We start from the raw sequence: 25,446 nt of genomic DNA on the forward strand, positions 1-25,446 counted from the left end.
ATATCAACAAAAAAATCCTAAAGACAGGACCGGTTCTAGGCAGGCATATATGAGGGGGCAGTGAGAAGGGGACATCGTGTGCTCCATCATGCTCCAGCACTTTTTTTCTATGCTAATACAGTATTAACTTTGCCTTCTTCTTGGAATTTGGTTGTTAGCTACAATATGGGCCTGATTTACTAAGATCCAAACACTACGCGCTTAACAGTGTGAGTAAACTATAAAATAGTGTGTACTATTATTGGGCATGTTGCGTGCGATTTACTAAGACTGTGTGTACAATTGTAAAGTGGTGCAGACCGCCTTACTTAAATGACATTTTTAAATTACCATGGAGACACTCTCCTTTACTGCACATTCATGTTATTATGCTCCTACTTGTGGCGTGTTGCAATGTTTTCAAACATGTGGGATAGATCTACCACTTTTTATGGGTATTTTAAAAGCAGTCATGCAGTGCTTCTTGACACCATTTTTGTTTTACCGCTGAAGGTGCATTGGAGAGTGGCTGCACTTACTCCGCTCAATACACAAAAATGCATACGTCAAGAATTTGTTTTCATAAAATAAATATTTTTATGATATATATTTTATGTGAAAAAATATATATATATTTTTGATCAGCCCTTAAGTCCTTCAGCAAGTATACAATTATGCTGCTGAGTAGACGATACGTCTAATATTTTTGATGATAAGCATATATTTTGCATATTATTGAAGATGGACACAAAATGGATTGACTTAAGAGAAGCATTCAACTTTGCACACGTTTAGTAGATCACCTTTGCGTCTGCTATCAGGTTTGCACGTGTTTTAGTACATGCAAACCTATAGTAAATCAGGACCTATGCGTCCTACTCCAACCTGGAGAAGAGTATTGCACTTTGTCAGGCTTCTACCTTCACACGTGTACAACTTTAATGTACCCCTGAAGACTAAGCTACTGTTGGTAGCTCTTAATCACAATAAGGTGGCAATCTCTCAGCGGGGAAACTAAAAAAATAAAATAAAGTATCCTTCATTCAACATTAGCAACTTCCTCCAGGGGGATCCCGAAGCGTTCCCAGGCCAGAGAGGAGATCTGGTCCTTGGCCTGCCCCGGGGTCTCCTCCCAGTGGGGCAGGAGACCTAGATGAAAATGTTTCTCTAATGTTGCTCTGGAGAGGGAATTCTGAGGGTCTCTGCTGGAGCTTCTGTCCCCACGACCCGATTCCGGATAAGCGGTTGAAGATGGATGGATGGCTATCCTTCATTTACATTTGATCAACCATCACAACATTAATTTCTTAAACTCGATTGAACCCTTAGTAGGACTTCACACTATAGTCAATATTTACAAAACTGAAAAGTACAGTAGTCTTATGAATAAAACAAAAACATTCTTCTCAAACTAGTTCATCATCAGGTCAGCTGAATCATGTTTCTGCATTCTCCACTCATTTGGACAAATAAACTTTACAGCACTGTATACACTCTAGACCTGGGGTGTCAAAGTCATTTCAGATCAGGGGCCACATAGAGGAAAATCTATTCCCAAGTCATCATGGCATGATAACTTAAAAATAAAGACAACTCCAGGTTGTTTCTTTGTTTTACTTTGGCCAAAAATAGAACAAGCACATTCAGAAAACGTACAAATCACAAATAATCCTCTATACAAAACACTTCAAAGTTGTTGAAAATTCTGAAAAAATTGGTGCAGCTTCAAAAACACAATGAGTTTAGACTTTGTCTCAGAGTATCTACAAAGCCAGGATTAAACTTTAAGTCATAGTCTTTCTGGGATTGACACAACATGTAAACTCTTCTAGGTATCAAATATCTCCTTTGTCATGTCCACGTGTCAATCCAGAGCTAACTCACTAACTAACCGTAAGAAACGGAGGTAAAAACTATTCTAAAGGGTTAAGTTCACTTTTCTCGTGTTTGACAGAGACATTTTGGGGCAACGAGGGTGCCAAATGACCATGTGTTCGAAGCAGAAGACATAAAATGGCAGGTTTTAAGTTTTATGTGGGTCGAGGAGGAGGAGCCACAGTCACCCTTTACTGTGTACCTCCTGCTTGGCCCCGGTATAAACCGTTTCTTTGCCAAACAGAATTGCTATTGTGACATCCAGTGGACACATTTAGAACAGCAGTTTCTTTCGTTAAAAAAAAAAAAGCAGCTAATTTTAATACTTGGCAAACTCATCCCGCGGGCCGGATAAAACCTGTTCGCGGGCCGTATGTTTGACACCCCTCCTCTAGACATAGTATTTTTATTTTTTTTTCAAGTTGTGTTTTACTAACCAGGGGTCATCAGTTTCCCCTGTTCTTTTAAATTATATTTATTTCATTGTGTTCTCTGACTAGTAAGCATGTAGACACTTGCAGCGTGAGAAGTTCACATTGACGCAAATAATGGTGTTGTACATATTAGTTTCCATCCCTGTTTAAACAGGAATAGCAACTGACAGCTCTTTTCGACGAAACAGCTCATTTCGACAGAAAAACACAGTTTAAATTTAGCGTTACGTCGATGTCCCAATCTGGCTCTCCTGCTGATAGCATCAAATAACGTCAAAAATAAAATGTGTCCTCTTAGATCCTCCTAGGTGTTCACATATTATGATGTAGATAGAGCATGTTAAATCCGTACTTTTGTTTTGGCGCTGCTGCCGCCGGTGAGAAGTTCAACATCTTCATCTCAGAAGGAAAAGCATCTGATTGGCCCACCTTCGTCGCTAACTCCCACCCTCTCTCATATTGTACGCTATTAAACAACTGCGATTGGATATATTCAGAATCAGAAAGGAAAAAAATATTTAGTCTGAACCTGGGCCCCTGAGAAGAGGTCCAGACTGAGGCCAAGGGAAAAAAAACTCATAGCCATAGCACACACAAACATGTGTGTAAGAGGGAAACATCAAAGAACACAAAGGACATTAAAAGAGCAGAGCTGATGCAACCAGCTGCCACTCCAGCAGTGCCATTTGTACATACAGCTGCAAAAGTAAAACAACAAAAAAAACAGTAATAATTAACCAATAATATGGTGTACGCCGCCTTCCGCCCAATTGTAGCTGAGATAGGCTCCAGCACACCCCCGCCACCCTGAAAGGGATAAGCGGTAGAAAATGGATGGATGGATGGATATATTGCGCACACACTATTGCACCATGCATAGACAAGCAACCAAACAAAAACATAATTTCAACACCCATATACACTGTGGTGGCCTCTGCGGTGTTCCACGCCATCATCTGCTGGGGTGGGGGGGAGCATGGCCAGAGACAGGAGCAGACCCAACAAAGCAACCAAGAGAGCCGACTCCACCAAGAGAGAGATATTCTGAAACTTGTCCCACCCATTTACAAGACGAAATGAAATATAATTGGATTTTGTTTTTGACAACTTTTAGTCACATTTGTATTCGTCAGCGGAGGTTTACGGAGTGCTAAAGGGTGGGGTGTGTGTCTCTGTGTGTGGGCGGACTTGCGTAGTCTGACACAGGTGATGGACAGAAAAGAGGGAAGATATACGAGTGTTGTGGCGTGTCTCCATAATTTTTTCAACTTGTCATTTATACATTTTGTGGGTATATTTAAATGTCCTTTCTAAACTCCAAACCTTTTATTTGGGGGCCAATACATTTATTTAAGGCCCTCTTGCCCCTACGTAGAGCCGGCCTGGCCTGAAAAACACATTGATTACAAGTTATACAGGAATTTGCGTTTGACCATAAGTTTTCCCAAAGCAAAATGTTTCCACCTCCTTGTTTGACAATGAGGGTGGCGTTTTTGGGTGCATACCGCATGTTGCTTTTTACCAACACAAAACAAGGCAAGTCGAATTGATGCCAACATGCTTCATTTTGTCTCATTGAAGTGAAGTGAAGTGAATTATATTTATATAGCGCTTTTCTCTAGAGACTCAAAGTGTTTTGCACAGTGAAACCCATCATCTAAGTTACATTTAAGCCAGTGTGGGTGGCAATGACAGCAAGTGGGTCAAGTGTCTTGCCCAAGGACACAACGGGAGTGACTAAGATGGCCGAAGCAGGAGTCGAACATGGAACCCTTAAGTTCGGCACAGCCGCTGTACCAACCGCGCCACGTCGCCCCGATAGATTATACATATATTTTCACTGACGGCCATAATAAAAATAAGTTAAAAAAAACAAACAAGCAAAAGCATTGAGAGGGTGTGCTAATGTTTGTGCTATGGCGCCATCTTTTGGACAAATTCTCTTACTGCAGATGCTGCAATGTCCTTCTGTTTATTGCTTTAAACAACCATAAGTAGACTGCTGTTCCGTGTTCTAATCGTCCATAGCGATTCTACTCGTATGGATTCTTTATTCATCACTCCAAGCAACGTTTGTAAGGTTTACAATATAACTAAAACAATTCATACTTACTAAATCGTCCTGTGTGATGGCTGTAGGAGTGTTTTCATGCATATTTGTACGTGCTATCATCAACGTCACATTCTTGCAAGCATTTTCTTAATCCATATAAATCTATATACAGTATGTTCCTTCTTGAGCAGAGGGACTTTTGAGGATTGCAGGATCTCAATCCATTAAGTCAAAGTGTGTTGCCAATGCTATTTTGGTGACTGTAGGCCCAGTTACTTTGAGGTCATTAAAAAACTCCTCCTGATTTCAGTCGTGTGCACGTGTACGATAATGCACCTGAAGCCCTTCGACAGCTCTTTGGTCTTGCCAATTATGGTTGAGAGGTGTCTTTTATACACACCCCAAGCTGAATGTCTAAGTTCATTCCTTAAGGGCCAGGACTAAGTTGTGTGCTTCATGGGAACAAACCAAAATCGGGGTCAAAATGTTTGCTGGTTGGTAGAGGAAATTATTTATAACAATTATTTATCTGTGTTGTGGTTTCTTTGGTGATATTTTGCCACTCTCTGTTAAAAGAAAATAACTACAAAAATGCTGGACTGTTCATGTATTTATAAAAGGGATAAACGCACAAAATCATCAAGGATCAAATAATTATTTCCTCTACACTTAATGAGTTATTTTGTTTGTGATGGAAATCGTAGTAGTTTTGTGTTATCGTCATAGCATACTTACACACACAACTGAAAATAGTACATCCTAGTTTATATTATGAGGTTCTTAGGAGGTTCTATTATGATAGTATAGCACAAGTTTCAAACTCAAGGCCCTTCGGCCAAATCTGGCCCGCCATTTAATGTAATTCCCCCGCCAGATAATTTTTTATGTGTCTCACCAGGTCATTGTAATTTTGTCTGCCACATGATTTTATTGTGGCCCGCCGCATAATTTTATTGTGGCCTATCCCATAATTTGAATGTGCCCCACCACATCATTCGAATGTGGTCTGTCACATCATTTTATTGAGGCTGGTCACTATATTTTATCGTGGCCCGTTCCATAATTTGAATGTAGCACACCACATAATAGAAATATGGTCCGACGCGTCAATTTAATTTGGCCCACAATGTTATTTAAATGTTGCCCATCATTTATGTGGTGTGCCGCATCTTTTTAAAGTGGCCCGCCAAATCATTTTATGTTGCCCACCACATAATTTATGTTGCCTGCGTATTGTATGCTTTAAATATATTTGTTCTTTCAACTTTGACAGAAAAATGTTGATCATGCAATTGTGTATGTTCTACACTTTAAGCATTTTTTTTTGGTTATCAAAAATAAACACTCAAATATCTGCTTGTCATCTTGACTTATGATTTCAAAGCAAGTTATCCATCAATCTGTTGGTAAAAACATAATCAAAAACAGTTGCTTTTGAAAATTGTCTAACAAGGTTTTTACACATTTATATTCATACATACTGTATTCACTGTTACATGTGGCCCTCTATGGGCAGCCATCATTGCGATGTGGCCCTCCAATAAAAATGAGTTTGACACCACTGTAGTAGAGCAACAGATCATTGGTTATGCTACAGTACATTGGCAGGGTTGTGTTGTTATATCTCTTTATGATTCTGTGAAATTTAGGCCGAAGTGGGACAACGGGGCGAACCAGGAGAGATGGGGTACCATGGCGATAAGGTATGTGCACTGTCACATAAATTTTAATTTTAGCCCTTGTCAGAGATTATTGATTCCATGCTAATGGGGGTATGTGGCTTCCTTCTGATATGTCTGCATGTATACATCTTTCAGGGTCTACTTGGTGCAGCTGGTCCTCCTGGTCCAAGAGGAAAACCAGGACCACCGGTATGTTTGAGTGTTCCGTTCAGGCTTTGTGCAGATAATTATAAACAACGTCATGTAAGCACAAACTAAAGCTCGCTCAGACATAACCCCAACTCAATAACACAAGCTCTCAATGGCGGTGGTGACTGAAAGAGGCTAAGAAAGAAGTGGAATGTACAGTAGTCTGTGTGCCATTAATTTAAAAAAAATAATCTGTAGGAAAAAACATTAAGCATGGTTGTTCGTCTTACACTCTAAACAAGTCCAGATGCTATCCTCTTCCATATGACCGTTATCAAACCAACTTGAGATGAAAACCTAAAAACATATGTTTTTTTTTGAAGAGAGGTCATGGGATGAAAAGCTTACTAGGCTTTATTATACAAGTCAGTACTTAACTGTTACTGTTCAGGCGAAACATTGGTCACTGTGAGATGCAGTTTGGTACTGTCGCTGTTTAGGCACCTTAACATGAACAAGGACAAGGTGGTGAAAACATGTTCATTGAATCTTTTTATGGATAACTTCGTACGTTTCTCATCAGCGACAGCAGAAATAGTGACACTTTTGAATTGTGCCGGTCATCAAACAGGAGGGACCACATTCAACAAACTTGAGTGTGTACAATGATCTACGTGTCTGTGTGGGTTTACTCCACCTATTTTCTACCAGTGTCCGAAACATGCATGGTATGGTGATGATAATTTCCCTCACAGTCGGGAGATCTCCCTGTGTTGAGTTTGCAAGTACTCCTTGTGTTTGTGTGCGTTTTCTCTAAGTACTTAAGGTTTCTCCCACATTCCAAAGACATGCACATCCAGCTAACTGGAGACTCTCTATTACACATAGGTGCCAATGTAAGTGTAATGTCTGTCTATGGTGGCGACCAGTCCAGACGTCCCTTCGCTCCAAAAGTCAACTGGGATAGGCACCAGTTCAGGATAGCACGATAGACAGAAAAATATGAATGAATGTATCAATAAAAGAAAAGTAAACACATTCAGTTTCTATTTCTGGTTTTCATGTGCTCTTTGTATTTTCAACAGGGTAGAATTGGAGATATGGGGCTTCAAGGACCTTCTGGACCTCCAGGACCAGAGGTCAGTTTACTTTTTTTTCAGGATGGAGGGCAGGGTATGTAATGCGAAAGATAAAAAAATTGAAGAATGCCCTGTCTACATATTGATATTGTGACGTGGGGTAGTGCGGTACGTTAAAACGATGTATATTTTACTCCGACTGGAGATGCATACAAAATACCTGTATTTTTTGGGACCGGTTCCAAATTGGGTCGGTCCAGGATGACGCTTAAGATTCGGGACAAATTATACTGATCTGTATTTTTTTATCCAGCTGATCGTTGTAAAGAGGACACTGTCACATTCAATTCAATTATTTTTATCTGTTTAGTACACACTACACCATTGACCAGTTGATCTTTGGAACCCTACCGGTCGATTGCGAAATTATTAGAAAAATAAATACGTATTAATATGATATCAGTGACACCCCTACCCGGAGAGTGACTAACAGACCTGCCAACAGGCATGCATTTTGACCCATGAACACGCCTGGACGCCTCCCCTCTCTCTCTTCACCCTTTCATCCACACTCCCCAAGCACGCCGGCTTATTGAAGCTCGTCTCGCCGGGAAGCTCACAAGTCAAATACTATAGAGTCCGAGAACTTTGCTCCAAAATACGGATTGTATGTTGATTTATGTATACAAAAGTAAACATTGACATGTGCAAAGGCAGTAATATATGATAAAAACAAGGTGTCAGCTAAAAGAAGAACTTCCCCGTTTATCCCCACTTTATCACACAGGAAAAACCCGCCGGGTGAACAGTTGATTTTACTACTTCCGGCACTGACGTAAGACAATCATGTGACTCGCGTCCCATATGTGACAATAGGATGAACAAATATAGTACACTACTAAGATTATAGTGCCCATAAACAGTTAGCTTCTACAGCTGGGGTGCCCAAAGTACGGCACAGGGGCCATCTGTGGTCCGTGACTCATTAGTCATTGGCCTTAAGCACATAACAAAAACAACATGCGCAAAAATTGGGAAAACAGCAAGAAGCACAATGAGAAAAAAACTAATTGTTGACATCAGCTAATGACAACAATACAAAACTTTGTCATTTAAAAACGAAAACAAAAAAATAAACAATATATATATATATATATATATATATATATATATATATATATATATATATATATATATATATATATATATATATATATATATATAGTACACTCATCGAGAGAACGCCAAGAGTGTGCAAAGCAGTAATCAGAGCATAGGGTTGCTATTTTGAAGAAACTAGAATATAAAACATGGTTTCAGTTATTTCACCTTTTTTTGTTAAGTACATATATATATATATATATATATATATATATATATATATATATATATATATATATATATATATATATATATATATATATATATATATATATATATATATATATATATATATATATATATATATATACTAGTTGAAGCAGGGAGACCAGGGATCGGTAGCTGTCATCATTTAAAATAACCTCCGGTCCGTCCCTCAAATACATCAGTGTGCAACATAAACACAAATAACAATTACTATTGTTACAAAATGCAAACCCACCTGTCATGCTTATTGATTATTGATGTGTATTATACATTTGATATGACGTAAAAGGTCTGTGCTGTAAACATGAATGCAATACATACATATTTTTTCCAGCTGGGTGTAATTGTTATTAGTAGAAACACAGTGATGGATCTGTTGGGTCTTTACAAGCTCATGACAAAACAACTGCATTGCACCTTGCACTGCACACATATTTGACTAGTTTAAGACTTAAGAATCAGGTGATGTTGGAGATTTCTCTGCTGTAAGATGTCACATGATGTTGGTGGTGTACAACCTATTGTGCTGATGAAAATGGTAATAAAAAATTAATTTATTCACATCTTTACTTACACCAATTACATACGTTACTAACGATATACATCCCTAACAACGACATAAAAATATCTATCGTACGATATATTTCTCTATTGTTTGTACGGTAATTTTTTACGTCCAGGCTGCGGCTAAAGTCACTGCAGAAGCTGCTGCTTTGCGGTCACGTTTTTATGTCACTTGAAAGGACTTTACGGCAAGGGCTGACGGAGCGTGGCTGTCAATAATGCACAATGAAAGCTAAACTAACACAATCTTAACACTATTTGGACTTGTTGGAGCGGTAGAAAATGGATGGATGGATGGATCTATGGATTACAAAACCAGACCAAACAGTTATCTGCAAAACATGCCACCAACGACTCGTTAGTAGTCATTGAACACACTAATCTTTTTTATCACACTGCATGAAGAACAGTAAAGAGACTGTGTTAAACTGCAACAACGTACTAACGTTACCTCAAAACCACGAAGTGATGAAAAGAAACACACATCAAACGAGTCATTGTCCTAAGGCACTGTTTTTGACAAGCGACTGCCACAGACATCGAGAAATTACAGATTCCATCTCTAAATTCATGTGGTGACATGACCCGAGTATACACTGTCGAAAAGCAGGGTTGGCACTAAAAAAATTTGGATTGTCTTGATAGGGCAGCACGGTGAACCAGGGGTTAGTGCATGTGCCTCACAATACAAAAGTCCTGGGTTCGATTCCCGGGCTCAGGGTCTTTCTGTGTGGAGTTTGCATGTTCTCCCCGTGGCTGCGTGGGTTCCCTCCGGGTACTCCGGCTTCCTCCCACCGCCAAAGACACGCACCTGTGGATAGGATGATTGGCAACACTAAATGGTTCCTAGTGTGTGAATGTGAATGTGAATGTTGTCTGTCTATCTGTGTTGGCCCTGTGATGAGGTGGCGACTTGTCCAGGGTGTACCCCGCCTACCGCCCGAATGCAGCTGAGATAGGCTCCAGCACCCCCCGCAACCCCAAAAAGGGACAAGCGGTAGAAAATGGATGGATGGATGGATAGTTGTCTTGTCATTTTATGATTGTTGTTTTTTTTATACAAGTACAATATGTGTATAATGAGTATAAATTGAAGGATAAAAAGATGAGTGAAACCTACATTAATTTCATGTATATAGGTAAAAGAAAAAAATAGTATTTTGATATGTATACCGTTTTCAGGATATTAAATGACCTATATTGGGATATACATTTTTGTCCATATCGCACCGCACTAACTTAGACCAATCCTTTGTGTACAAATTTAATGTAAATACTGTACTTACAACATACACAATGTATCCATCCATCCATCCATTTTCTACCACTTGTCCCTTTTGGGGTCGCGGGGGGTGCTGGAGCCTATCTCAGCTGCATTTGGGCGGAAGGCGGTGTACACCCTGGACAAGTCACCATCTCATCGCAGGGCCATATATAATGTATCACTGCTTATCCGAAGCAAATACATTCAAAGAAACACTATGTCAAATTATACCAATGGTGCATTCTTTTAAGAACTTAAGATAGTTGTATTTTATCAATTCCCAAGATGTGTAACTATGAGTAGAATGATAATGGTTTCCCAAAATGTCCCAATCTTCCATGCCAACAAAACATGTGTGCCTGATTGCTTTATGATGCTTGAAAGTCAGGCTTGTATTTTCAAGCTAGCTCACACCGATTTACATTGTATATGCCAAATGCGGGCAGCACAGTGATTAGTGCCCAGGTTGATCCGCGGGCTTAGGGTCTTTTTGGGTGGATTAGCCTGTTTTCCCCGTGACTGCATGGGGGTACACCTGGTACTTCGGCTTCCTCCCACCTTCAAAGACATGCACCTGGGGATAGGTTGATTGGCAACACTAAATTGGCCCTAGTGTGTGGATGTGAGTGTGAATGTTGTCTGTCTACCTGTGTTGGCCCTGCGATGAGGTGGCCACTTGTCCAGGGTGTATCCGCCTTACGCCTGCATACAGTGGCTCCAGCCACCCCCACAACCCCAGGATGGACAAGCGGTATAAAATGGATGGATGTATGGATATGCCATATGCATGCTACTGATTAGCATTGACAATTTTACAGTTAGAGACGTCACTGTGTGGCCTGATGGTGCACCTTTTGTGCTCCAGGACTGCTTTTAGTGCATAGACTGGAAGATAGATATTCAGAGAAGCAGCCACAAAGGAAGGAGATGTAGACCTGGAGAAATATACCTAATCTGTTCTGAGATCAGTGTTGACGACTTTTTAACTCCAACTTTTTCTCACTAGTGACCAGCGACAAATCTAGTACGTTTTTCAAATGTTTTGGAGACATTAAAGCAGTTATTGTCCTCAACGAGTAATGGGTGCTGCCGTGGGCCCTGTACGCCAATGCGAAGCACTCGCAGCCACTTAGGTTCACAGTAGCCTCGCGCAGCAGTCCCAGCTGCAGTCAGAGAGGAGACCCACACTCCTTTGCGTCTACTGCAAATAAAGTGCGTATGTGCCTCGGTTACAGCGCAAGATATAAACGTACATTTTTGTTTACTGTCACGCTAAAATAAATCACTGCAATGCTAAAATAAAACACTGCGACGTCCCCAATGGCACCTTTCATGTTAATGAGCTAGTCCTTAGATTCGTTTTGTTCGTGAATGTCACAACCATCCAGTCTTGTGGTCAAACTTGATACTTAAAAATGCAGAAAAAAATGTAGTTTAATGTAAAGAAAGCAAACCAAAACTCAACAGAAGAAAGTACATTTGCAGTTCTATTGGTGCGGTGTGGCGTAGTGGGTAGAGCAACCGTGCCAGAAATCTGAGGGTTGCAGGTTCGCTCCCCGCCTCTTACCATCTAAAAAAAAAAAAAAAAATCGCTGCCGTTGTGTCCTTGGGCAGGAGACTTCACCCTTTGCCCCCGGTGCCGCTCACCGGTGAAATGAATGATGAATGATAGGTGGTGGTCGGAGGGGCTGTAGGCGCAAATTGCAGCCACGCTTCCGTCAGTCTACCCCAGGGCAGCTGTGGCTACGAAAGTAGAATGATTGATGGGTTCAGAAAAACATGTAAAGCGACTTTGGGTACTTAGAAAAGCGCTATATAAATCCCAGGTATTATTATTATTATTATTCATACCACATTTTTTTCAACTCAATTTTTATCTCTCCCAGGACATTATTCCTCTCTCCTACAGAGTCCATTGCAATACTTATGCAAATGAGGCGATGATGTCATCAAGCGACTTTTAGAACAGCCTATAGCTAATTTCATTACTGAGAAGTTGGCAACACTAGTGTCTGGGATACATCTCAAAGTGCACTGATGATATCTCCACCACCAAGACGGCGTGGCGAAGTTGGTAGAGTGGCCGTGCCAGTAATCGGAGGGTTGCTGGTTACTGGGGTTCAATTCCCACCTTCTACCATCCTAGTCACGTCCATTGTGTCCTTGGGCAAGACACTTCACCCTTGCCCCTGATGGCTGCTGGTTAGCGCCTTGCATAGCAGCTCCCGCCATCAGTGTGTGAATGTGTGTGTGAATGGGTGAATGTGGAAATACTGTCAAAGCGCTTTGAGTACCTTGAAGGTAGAAAAGCGCTATACAAGTATAACCCATTTATCATTTAATTACTGTCTACCCGAACCCAAAGTTTTGGCTGAATGTAAAAACTATTTTAGAAGCAATGATAAAAAATTTAATTTTTTTCTTCTTTTCTTTGTTCTATTATTGCTGTGCCCCTGTCCATGGGCCAACAGCGAGGGACCCAGCTCTAAATCACATTTAAGCATGGAAAATGTCAACAGTTCAAGGCGGCCACAGGTCACAAAGGCCACAGCTATTAGGCGTATTTTCAGTGATGAGTGATTGTGTGATGGCAGGTGTGCCTGAAGGTATTCTATCAGCCGTGCAGCTATTTCTCACTGTGTCTACATGACTATAAGCCTATTGATACACTCCAAAATACCTAACCCTTCTCTATATGATACAGACAGAGGACTTGTTGGAGCATATTAATCCTCAATAAACCCTTTGTGTCATTTTAAATGTATTATCCTCCATGTTGTGCGCATGTTTATTTATCCGCTTGATTCATACTTGAGTTACGTGTCATGTCCTGAGTCAAGTTACTTAGGTGAATTTATGTGTCATTTAGGGTTTTCCTGGAGACATAGGAGTGCCTGGGCCCAACGGACTTCCTGGACCAAAGGTATGACAATTTGGTATCCGTGCTTCTGTTTTAAACCATAACATAATCTGTATAATTTATGAGAGTGTTGCATTTTAGGGTTTGTTAGGTGCCAGAGGGATCCAAGGTCCATCTGGGCCAAAAGGAACCCAGGTAAGATGATTCAGTTTTCTACATGTCTTCAGGGTAATTGACCTGGATCTAGAGAAATGGAAAATAGAGCCCATCAAACGATTTCCATTCTTGCAAACAATTCAGATAACGCAAACTGTCTCATGTAGCATCTCTTATGTCTTAAAATTCTCTTAGGGCATGTTCCATAAGGTGAAGTCATGATTCTCATTGGGTGCTTATCAAAACAAGCCACAAAGTTTTCCAGCCTGGGGATAAAAGAGATTTTGGCAGCTGTAAGTGCTAAATGTTGCAGCACGAAAATGCATTGGTGGAACAAAAACGAACACATCTTCTCTTGTTTAAGAACGTCTATGTTGTTATTTTAGTCGATACAACTATATGTGGTGGTTCCATCTTAGCTACCCCTGTCTAGCACTGTTAGTATAGTTACTAGCATCACATCTATGTGTTGTTTGCTCCAATCTGAATTTAATAACGCATATTAAGCTAATGCTTTCTTGCAGGCCAATTATACATCAATAGCTTTGTGGTGGGCAAACAAAATACAAAACAAGTGTTAGTTTTGAAGCATGCCCACTTATGGAACATATATTTCACAGGTGGGCTCTTTCTTAGTTGAATTGTACACCTTATATATTATGTTTTACTTAATTAATTTTGGTGTTTTATTTCATTTTTGTTATATCATAATTAGGGCTGTCAAATAATTGAAATATTTAATCGCGTAGTTCATAGTTAACTGAATATAATTGTGATGATCGCAGATGAATAAAATGTTTAATCATTATTAAGTGTACCATAGACAGATCATTTTCAATTTTGTTCAAATTACTTTGGTTGAATTAAATGTCTATTAAACATTATGCTTTTTAAAACAGCTCAACCCAAAATGGACATGAACACGCTTTTAATGACAGTAAAAAAAATATCTGCATCACATTGCTGTATACCCAACAGAATTCAGGAACACTTCCATTAAGAGGAGAGGAGCTACACTTCCATGTTTAAATTGCAGTTTTACGCATTAATAACACAAAATGCGGATTGTGACGTTCATATTTTGATTGTCAAAAATGTTTGGTAATGTAATGTTTCATATTTTACCTTAATACATGATTCTGATATTCTGTACATTACATGTTGTACATGTTAATGGTTTTCATATCACTGCATGACAATGTTTTAACATTCTCTATTAATAAAATGTAACATTCAGCCTGCTAAAAATTCTGTAATTGTGGACTATCAACCACAACATTTTATAAAATAATATATACACAATTTTAGCCAGCCAGAACCCCAACCCCAACCCCCATATTCCTCAACTGGTGTATTAGCATTTATTTAGGTAAAAATATCACAAATTACATTACAAAACATCTTTGACAATCAAAGCATGGTTGTAATGTAAGCCATTTGTAATTTTGGTTAGTGTAGTTGGACCGGATGTGACGGGTAGCGCTTTGATTTTGAAGGCTGAAGTGTGTTGGAGAAGCGGTGTTTTAAAATGTTTTGATGACAGAACTATAAAAATGTGCCTCTCTACTTCTTGCCTACCGTCTTTCATATCTGTTGAGTTTGTATCTCATCTTACTAAACCAGTTACAGTAACAATCTCCATTGTATGTTACCAAACTACTAAACGATAATCTAAACATGGAAGTGAAGCGCCATCCTTTAAATGCAAGCGCTGCAGCAGGCATTTGCTGCTGTGATGTAGGCTCATGTAGATCGTAGATGAAAATACAATGGAAGAAATGCCCCTCTTAAAAAGGGGGGAAAAATCTAAGAAGTCATTTTTGCTTTTTATGAGCAAAAAAAAATCTGCCAATGGAACAAGTTGAAATTGTCTTAATATTTTCTTTTAAAAAATATGTTGTACTTTAAAAACTTGAAATTGATCTTGAAATGAGCAATAACCTTATTATTAATGTTTTGTGTCTTATAACAAACTTGTGATGCTCACTATTTTTTCCTCAGAAGATCCATTGCCTAAAAACAAGTTCTTATGTCTCACCAAAAAAATACTATTCAGAGGATTATAGATAGATAGATAGATAGATAGATAGATAGATAGATAGATAGATAGATAGATAGATAGATAGATAGATAGATAGATAGATAGATAGATAGATAGATAGATAGATAGATAGATAGATAGATAGATAGAATTTTATTTGTCATTATTGCAGTGAACAGGTTCAAAGAACAACAAAATTGAAATTGGAGCAGATCCCCTAAGGTGCATACACAATAATTTAGTAATATAAATAGTAAAAAAAAAAGATAAAAAAGAAGATATGTATCTATATACACTACCGTTCAAAAGTTTGGGGTCACATTGAAATGTCCTTATTTTTGAAGGAAAAGCACTGTGCTTTTCAATGAAGATAACTTTAAACTAGTCTTAACTTTAAAGAAATACACTCTATACATTGCTAATGTGGTAAATGACTATTCTAGCTGCAAATGTCTGGTTTTTGGTGCAATATCTACATAGGTGTATAGAGGCCCATTTCCAGCAACTATCACTCCAGTGTTCAAATGGTACAATGTGTTTGCTCATTGGCTCAGAAGGCTAATTGATGATTAGAAAACCCTTGTGCAATCATGTTCACACATCTGAAAACAGTTTAGCTCGTTACAGCAGCTACAAAACTGACCTTCCTTTGAGCAGATTGAGTTTCTGGAGCATCAAATTTGTGGGGTCAATTAAACGCTCAAAATGGCCAGAAAAAGAGAACTTTCATCAGAAACTCGACAGTCTATTCTTGTTCTTAGAAATGAAGGCTATTCCACAAAATTGTTTGGGTGACCCCAAACTTTTGAACGGTAGTGTATATGTATATATCCACACACATGCATATATCCATACATATGCATATATATATACATATACACATATAACATTATTGCACATTATAGTCTGAAAAAATAAAAAGACATAATACATGAGGACATGACGGACACATTGTACTCACTCAGGCCTGTTTAATGCTACTATGGCTCTTGGGTAAAAAATGTTTTTTAGTCTATTTGTGCCCACTTTTACCACCATATAGCGTCTGCCCGAGGGTAACAGTGAGTTGTGGGTTCTATTAAGTTTGTTTAGATATTTTGACTAGAAATTAGAAATATATACTTGGTGAGATTGTGAGTTTTTCCTGTGTAGTGATGTCGGGAGTATGACTTGGCAAGGCTTTGGACCTAGGCTTTCTTTAATGAAGCCTTTTCTTTGTCTGTTTCTGCTCGCTATTTTTTTCTACTTGTGGCTGAACAATAACTGCACGCAGATACATTTACATGCTACAAAATGGGCCGAGGGTCAGACAGTACACGTGCACGTTAATCGTGCCTCCAAAAAAATTATTGCGATAACTTTGACAGCCATAATTAGAATACATAGCTGGTATTTCAACAGTGGTGATTTCACATTTAGCAATACCATACTGTACATATAACTTGATGTACTCTACTTTATATGCAGGGCGATGAAGGACCACTTGGCCCACCTGGCAATGCAGGCCCAACTGTAAGAAATATACTATGTATACAAATTATACACACACACCCACCCACGCACACACTAGGGGCTCAATGTGGTATATACTGAATGGATGTTGCTCTCTGTGTCATTTTAGGGAAGGCCAGGAAGGAAAGGCCACACAGGTGAACCAGGTCCAGATGGTTTGCTGGTAAGTAAACCTTCTTAATCTAGCTGTTATTTACTATTACGCTAAATATTATGTTCTATTTTTTGCAAGACTAAAGCTGACAGTTTTACATTTGTCAGTGAGATAGAAGAACATACCGCTTACATAAATCAACATAGACCACCATACTATAGAAAATAAAATAGATATGAAAAAGAGAGATGATTCCTGGGATTTATTTGAATTTAAGTCCCAGGAAAAAAAAAGTGTATTGTTTATTCAATAAATGTATTTCTGCAACTGATCATAGCATGCTCTCTTGCCACAGTTTTTAATACAATTATTCGTAATTTAGGGTGAAGGTTTTTTAGTTATTTTAAGTTAAAATTCGAAATGTATCAGCTGGAAATGTGAGGGTAGGACTAAATAAGACATTAAGAGAAATCAATGAAAAATGTTTAGGCATTGTGATTTTTCAACATTTTCAAAATTGTTCATACTCTGACATTCAGGCTTGTGATGTCCGTACTTTGAGCCGGTTGCAGCAAATGATTGTATTCAAACAGACGCAATTAAAGTTGTTGTTGTCGTTGTTTTCGTCTTGCAGGGAGAAAAAGGGGACATCGGAAATGTTGGAAAAATCGGACCACAAGTGAGTTGCTTTTGCACTTGGAATATACACGACTGATAGTAACTTTTACGCTGTTGTGAAATTGTAGGTTTTTTATTCACTCGGTCATGCAGAGCTCATGTGTGGCTTGTGCTTTTTATCAAATGACAAAAAAAAGTGCCCAGCCAATGACACAATCTGCTACTTGAGCATTTGATGATTCCTTAAACTGGCCTACTTTTAATGTGAAATGACATTTTAATCGCCTCCCAATGGCAGAAATACCACATCAGTGTGAACAAATGCTTAAATATTCTTTGACGCAACCTAATTTTACTCTGCCAAAATGTGTGTAATGTCTATTGTTGCCCAGAAACATTCATACAGTGTGTGTTGCATGCGCCTATGTCAACTTCAGTACAAAAACGTATGCGTGTGCCAACCCAATACATTTGTGCTTGGTGTTACCAAGCAGATCAGCTGTTTCAAGTTAGCCTTTATAGCTGTCACACATACATCTATGAAATGTTGAGACATGCTCTCTATCATGTACATGAATCTCTACTGAACATTCAGAGCACATTCTTTCTTCCTGAAGGCCCCTTAATCTTTGTTTTTGCTTTCTGTGTCTAGTGGAGGCAACCAAGTTAGTAGGGAATGCACACATGAAAATTATTGAGTGGTAACAGAGGAAACATGTAGCTGCCCAGTTGAATGTTCCTAGATTAGATTAGATTGGACACGTGATTGATCCCTTGGGCCACTATGATATTACATTATATATGCAAAACCTGAGAAAAAAAACATTGACTATTGTAGGTTAAACAAAGGCTGATATCATATGCCAAGGTGTACCTTTATCCAATAAAGTATTTCAAGGGAACTTGTATTGGAGGTTTTCCCAGGGCGGTGGAATTGAGCCAATTTCAGTTCGCTACCTTGTTCAATTTAAGTCTGCTCTCCAGTGCACAACACAGTGAACTAAATCTAGTTCACGTTAACCACTCGCATCCATTGTACTATATATTGTATGTATACAAGTAGGGATGTCCAATAATATCGGACTCCCAATATTATCGGCCGATAATAGTTTTAAAATGTAATATCGAAAATTATAGGTATCGGTTTCAAAATTATCGGTATCGGTTTCAAAAAGTAACCTTTATGACTTTTTAAAACGCCGCTGTGTACACGGACGTAGGGAGAAGTACAGAGCGCCAATAAACCTCAAAGGCACTTCCTTTGTGTGCCGGCCCAGTCACATAATATCTACGGCTTTTCACACACACAAGTGAATGCAAGGCATACTTGGTTAACAGCCAAACAGGTCACACTGAGGGTGGCCGTATAAACAACTTTAACACTGCACCACACTGTGAACCCACACCAAACAAGAATGACAAACACATTTCGGGAGAATATCCGCACAGTAACACAACATAAACACAACAGAACAAATACCCAGAACCCCTTGCAGCACTAACTCTTCCGGGACGCTATAATATACATCCCCCCGCTACCCCCTACACCAAAACCCCGCCCCCCCCAAACCCGCCCACCTCAACCTCCTCATGCTCTCTACCTAGAGCAGGGGTGTCAAAGTCAAATGGACGGAGGGCCAAATAAAAAATTTAGCTACAAGCCGAGGGCCGGACTGTTCGAATGTTCATTGAAAAATTTTTAAATGACGCATATAGTCTAGTGAACCTAATTGAACCTACTGAAAACCTAACAAATATATTCCAATATGATCAGATAAATAAAGCAATATTTTCTTATGGCTCTGTCAGTAATCTTTAATTTTCAACAGACACAAAAGACAAATTTCCTTTATATAAAAATCCCCATAACATGAACATTAAATGAAAGAAACCGGTATTCAAGGCACCATCAGTAGCCTATATTTTCTATTTTAGCAAAAGTGGGCTAAATTTACTTCAAAGAAAAAAACAATAATAGCAATTTTCTATCATCCACTCAACTGAAATATTTTTAAAATATAATTAAATTGAAATACAATAAAATAAAGTGCAAAAATCTATAAATCAAAAACAACACTTTGTTTAAGGAGAAGTAACATGCAGTGAAAACAAATATTAAACTTTAACTTTTAAACTTGAATTGAGTAAAAACTCTAAATATGTGATTGCACAGTAATGTTCACATTAAACCCCCCTCCTCCCTCCGTGGGAGGGAGGCGAGTTGGGTGCCCGAAACCCCCCGCTGGTTTCGGCCCGCCCCTTGGCGCGCGTGGCACGGCGGGCTCCGCGACCCGACGGCTGGCCCTCGTGGCTTGACGGCGGGCGCGTCCCGACGGGCCGCGCGTAGGGGTCGAACGCAGAAGTCTCAGGGCCTCGTGGTGAGGGGGTGGCCTGCGGGTTTCGGCCCGCTTGACCCCCCCGCTCCGCTTGGCGCGCGCGGCACATGACGGGTTCCGCCACCGACGCTCGGGCTGCAGCCCGACGGTGGTGCGGGCCCGGCGGTGACGCGCGGTTTGGGGAAACAAAGCAGAAGTCTCAGGGCCTCGGGGCCGGGTTTCGGCCCGCCCCCTTGGCGCGCGTGGCACGGCGGGCTCCGCGACTGACGGCCGGGCTGCAGCCCTTCGGCCGGCAGGCGCGTCCCGGCGGGCCGCTCGCCCCCTTTCGGAACCTTGGACCGGCATCCGCTTGGTGCGTGTAAAAGATCTGCGGTCTAAAAAAAAAAAAAAAAAAAAAAAAAAAAAAAAAAAAAAAGATCTGCGGTCTGCGGGCCGGTTCTAATAATAAATTAAGATCATCCCAAGGGCCGTAAAAAACCTTCTCGCGGGCCGGATATGGCCCGCGGGCCTTGACTCTGACATATGTGACCTAGAGCATGTCTCAAATTCCAAGCTGCTGTTTTGAGGCATGTTAAAAAAAAGTATGCACTTTGTGACTTCAATAATAAATATGGCAGTGCCATGTTGGCATTTTTTTCCATAACTTGAGTTGATTTATTTTGGAAAACCTTGTTACATTGTTTAATGCAGGGGTGTCAAAGTCAAATGGACGGAGGGCCAAATAAAAAATTTAGCTACAAGCCGAGGGCCGGACTGTTCGAATGTTCATTGAAAAATTTTTAAATGACGCATATAGTCTAGTGAACCTAATTGAACCTACTGAAAACCTAACAAATATATTCCAATATGATCAGATAAATAAAGCAATATTTTCTTATGGCTCTGTCAGTAATCTTTAATTTTCAACAGACACAAAAGACAAATTTCCTTTATATAAAAATCCCCATAACATGAACATTAAATGAAAGAAACCGGTATTCAAGGCACCATCAGTAGCCTATATTTTCTATTTTAGCAAAAGTGGGCTAAATTTACTTCAAAGAAAAAAACAATAATAGCAATTTTCTATCATCCACTCAACTGAAATATTTTTAAAATATAATTAAATTGAAATACAATAAAATAAAGTGCAAAAATCTATAAATCAAAAACAACACTTTGTTTAAGGAGAAGTAACATGCAGTGAAAACAAATATTAAACTTTAACTTTTAAACTTGAATTGAGTAAAAACTCTAAATATGTGATTGCACAGTAATGTTCACATTAAACCCCCCTCCTCCCTCCGTGGGAGGGAGGCGAGTTGGGTGCCCGAAACCCCCCGCTGGTTTCGGCCCGCCCCTTGGCGCGCGTGGCACGGCGGGCTCCGCGACCCGACGGCTGGCCCTCGTGGCTTGACGGCGGGCGCGTCCCGACGGGCCGCGCGTAGGGGTCGAACGCAGAAGTCTCAGGGCCTCGTGGTGAGGGGGTGGCCTGCGGGTTTCGGCCCGCTTGACCCCCCCGCTCCGCTTGGCGCGCGCGGCACATGACGGGTTCCGCCACCGACGCTCGGGCTGCAGCCCGACGGTGGTGCGGGCCCGGCGGTGACGCGCGGTTTGGGGAAACAAAGCAGAAGTCTCAGGGCCTCGGGGCCGGGTTTCGGCCCGCCCCCTTGGCGCGCGTGGCACGGCGGGCTCCGCGACTGACGGCCGGGCTGCAGCCCTTCGGCCGGCAGGCGCGTCCCGGCGGGCCGCTCGCCCCCTTTCGGAACCTTGGACCGGCATCCGCTTGGTGCGTGTAAAAGATCTGCGGTCTAAAAAAAAAAAAAAAAAAAAAAAAAAAAAAAAAAAAGATCTGCGGTCTGCGGGCCGGTTCTAATAATAAATTAAGATCATCCCAAGGGCCGTAAAAAACCTTCTCGCGGGCCGGATATGGCCCGCGGGCCTTGACTCTGACATATGTGGTTTAATGCATCCAGCGGGGCATCACAATAAAATTAGGCATAATAATGTGTTAATTCCACGACTGTATATATCAGTATCGGTTGATATCGGAATCGGTAATTAAGAGTTGGACAATATCGGAATATCGGATATCGGCAAAAAAGCCATTATCGGACATCTCTATATACAAGCATTAGAAAGAGGGTTGTGTCAGGAAAACGCTTTTGAAAGGTTCATGTTTAGAGTACTTTGAAAACTTCCACTGCCTGAAACACCAGTTTCCAGTCAAGCTACCATGTAAAAGATGAGGTCATACAAAATCCTCTTTAAAACCATCTCCTACTGGTAAATGATACACGGTGCCATAGTTTACCGTTTCTTGTCCTAATTATGGGATTTGCTGTCAGTGTTAAGGAAAGCCATTATGACTGCAGGCTACATCCCCTCTCAGACACTCTTCTTCTAAATCCATTGCTTTTTGCTTGCACCCTACAAGAAAATCCCCTTTAGATGGTATTCCATAAGTACATTTGTGACTGTCAGTTGTTTTAGCTGAGCTCGGGAATGGAAAAAGGATACAAAACCCCTAGTCTTTGTCCTAATAGTCTGTTTCTTGTTTTTGGCTGCTTCCCAGCTTTTGTTTTTGTAGCACTTTACCTTTTTGTCATTCACTGTCTGGCCCTCACATACAATAGAGACCACTTAAAGAAAAACAAAAGTACTAGACAGAACCGTCTGAAAAATAATTAGTAATACTAATTCACCCCATAATATTGCCCCATTATTCAATGCATGTGATTATAGTAAATAGAAATAATAATGCTGGGTAGTGTAGTTGTTATATTCCCTAGCTCATAACATCTTTCCCCCTATAAAGAAATAATGTTAACTCAATAAAGTGTATTTCTTTTTTTAGTTTTAACTTTTCATTTTTTTAGCATTGTAACCACATTTGCAAACAACTTTTCTCTTCATAGAATTTTCTTTCAATAAAGAAATAAAGTGCAAAAATGTCAAAGCATCATAACAAACAGTTATGTCAAATAGCAGCAGAATTGCACTTTTTGGAGAGCTGTATTATTTTCAGTTTTGTGCCCAAGGGACTGATTTTATTTAACACTATATTATTATTTATACACCTATAGTGATCACAGAGACAGGTTGTTTTTGTGTTACTGTATATATTTGTTTTTCTGAAAAATCCCACTTAATATACTTTGGGTAACAACAGTCAATATATATATATATATAATTTTTTTTTTAGGGGGGTAACAGTCAATATTTATTTGTTAGATTAAATTGTTTTCTTATATAATAAAAGTGAGCTTTTGTTAAACCAAATAGTGTGTGTTTTTTTCCATCTACAACAACCTATCTGGACTTGATAAGAGAATTGATAAGGAATCGGTTCGATAAGAGAATTCGATAATAGGCTCGAACTCGATAATTTCTTATCAAACATCATCCCTACTAATTAGTACTCCAACAAGTCAATAACATCAACAAAGATCACCTTTGTGCATTTACGCAGAGCATGAAACTTTTGGTGGACAAAATGAGACAAAGAAGGAGTGGAAGATTTTACATGTAAACAAACTGTTGCGTCACATTCCACACTATGGTGAGTTCAAGAACCGCCAAAATTAGTAGGACAAAACGATGTTCACCAAATACTCTCATCAGTGAAGCATACACACAAATATATTACACAGTGGGCTTTCTAACAATTGGGAAGGTTTGTGTCATGTTGGTCCTCAAACAAAAAACATACTACAACAACAAAAATATTTTCCCCCCATCTTTTTCCATTTTCAATCCTTTTTTTAAAAATGCTGCAGGGAGCCAATAGGGCGGCACTAAAAAGCTGCATGCGACTTTCCTCCAAGACCCTGGTCTTAGAGGAAAATGTGACAAGCGTATTAGCTCCATTTCAAATCGCCAGGACAGCCAAAAAAATATAACATGTTTAATTTGTGTGTTGGGTCTCCAAAGTTCTCAGAGTTCATGGCGGATGAGTGATGGATGAGCAGGTTTTGTGTTTGGTGTTAACACAGTCTTTGACATTACAGCCACAGACTGCAAATCAAACATAGAAACAATTTGGGTAAATGCAATTTACCACAGCAGACAGTAACACTTTCAAGGAATGATGCAGACAGAGGAATGTTTTGTAATGATGTGTGACGTGATAAATTGTCTCTTTAGCAGGTGAAAATGTTCTGGAAAATAATTTCAGCTGGAATGAGTGGAAACGCTGATTTGCCTAAAAAAAATTGTCATTTAGAGCAGAGTTCTTTACTTGTTGGTTGTTTAGACTTTAAAAAAGATGTATTTGTATATTCCCAAGCCAACCCATGGAGAAAATAAATGGGTTTACCATCCACCTCAGAAACCACTGGTCAACTAGGTACCCTTGAGACTAGTTGAAACACAATTATATACAAGATACTGTATTGAAGTAGAGTAGGGTCTCTATCAGTTTGGAAGTACTTGACCTGGAAATTGTTGAATACACCTGATTTAGATCCATCCATTATCCCTGAAAAATTTGATGGAAAGGGCCAAAAAATAATCTGTTTTACAATACACAGTAGATTATAAATCCCCAATTCCATACATTTGTATCTGTATATGCACCAGATGCGCTTTTCCTTGTCCATAAAGTTTTGTCAGAAAAGGTTGTTTGTTACCGATATGTGCTATACTGATGCAGGCCAGCATTTTATTTAAGATAGTGATACTCAAGGCCGCCATATTGCACGGGCTTACTTGGGCTGTCAGGGGCCCCCGATTTTGACGATGGAATGTAATCACAAACAGCGTTCAGATTTGTCTAGCGATTATGTACTCGCTCTCGACTACGTTGATTTTTTCTTATCGATCCGATCGGGGCTCGAACCCACGTAGCCCATGTGAAAGGGCATAGTGCTACTACTAAGCTAAAAGCACAGGCAGTCTCCCGGTTCACAAGCACTTTATTTGAAGTTGACTGACTTCCATTACACTGACACAGACGTGCATGCGCCCGTCGCAAAGGAGACGTATTCATGAATAAATGTATTTTTAAAATGGGTGATATTTTTTGCATTTTTGCCGTTTTGTCGAGTAAAATGATGATTTTTTTTTTTCAAACCGTGTTGAGGTTGAGTGTTGCTAAGGTTTGGGGTAGTCCCTGAAATCCCCTCAGCCCCGCCTTCGGGGCCGATATTAAAATACATGTATGCAGCAACTCTTCCATAAAACTAAAGTCAGGTCACATGAACAAATGATGCTTCTTATAATATGATGTGGACATTGGTTCGACAGCTCAAGCTTTTAGCTCGGTGCCTATCACGCTTGCACTTTCATTCAGGAAAACTCAAGTTCAAGTCCTGGAGGGAACGGAAGCAGGGCTGAACCAAGCGGGTTACTGATGCATCCCACAAATAAACAAAATAAGATAACTATTGCATTGTAAGTTGTAGAAAAAGTGCCACAATTAT

The 25,446-nt window shown here is 39.8% G+C and overlaps 1 protein-coding gene across 2 annotated transcripts in view; it reads left to right on the top strand.

Moving 5' to 3' along the window:
* Nucleotides 1–25,446, top strand: part of LOC133635240 (collagen alpha-1(XXIV) chain) — a 251,057-nt gene that overhangs the window by 138,346 nt on the left and 87,265 nt on the right. For both annotated transcript variants that reach the window (XM_062028200.1, XM_062028201.1), the window contains 8 exons: nt 5,991–6,044; nt 6,159–6,212; nt 7,238–7,291; nt 13,297–13,350; nt 13,429–13,482; nt 16,952–16,996; nt 17,106–17,159; nt 17,725–17,769. In XM_062028200.1, the coding sequence (XP_061884184.1) occupies nt 5,991–6,044; nt 6,159–6,212; nt 7,238–7,291; nt 13,297–13,350; nt 13,429–13,482; nt 16,952–16,996; nt 17,106–17,159; nt 17,725–17,769 (414 nt within the window). The remainder of the gene's footprint in view (nt 1–5,990; nt 6,045–6,158; nt 6,213–7,237; nt 7,292–13,296; nt 13,351–13,428; nt 13,483–16,951; nt 16,997–17,105; nt 17,160–17,724; nt 17,770–25,446) is intronic.

The sequence above is a fragment of the Entelurus aequoreus genome, linkage group LG19, assembly GCF_033978785.1.
Source record: "Entelurus aequoreus isolate RoL-2023_Sb linkage group LG19, RoL_Eaeq_v1.1, whole genome shotgun sequence".
NCBI classification, from domain to species: Eukaryota; Metazoa; Chordata; class Actinopteri; order Syngnathiformes; family Syngnathidae; genus Entelurus; species Entelurus aequoreus.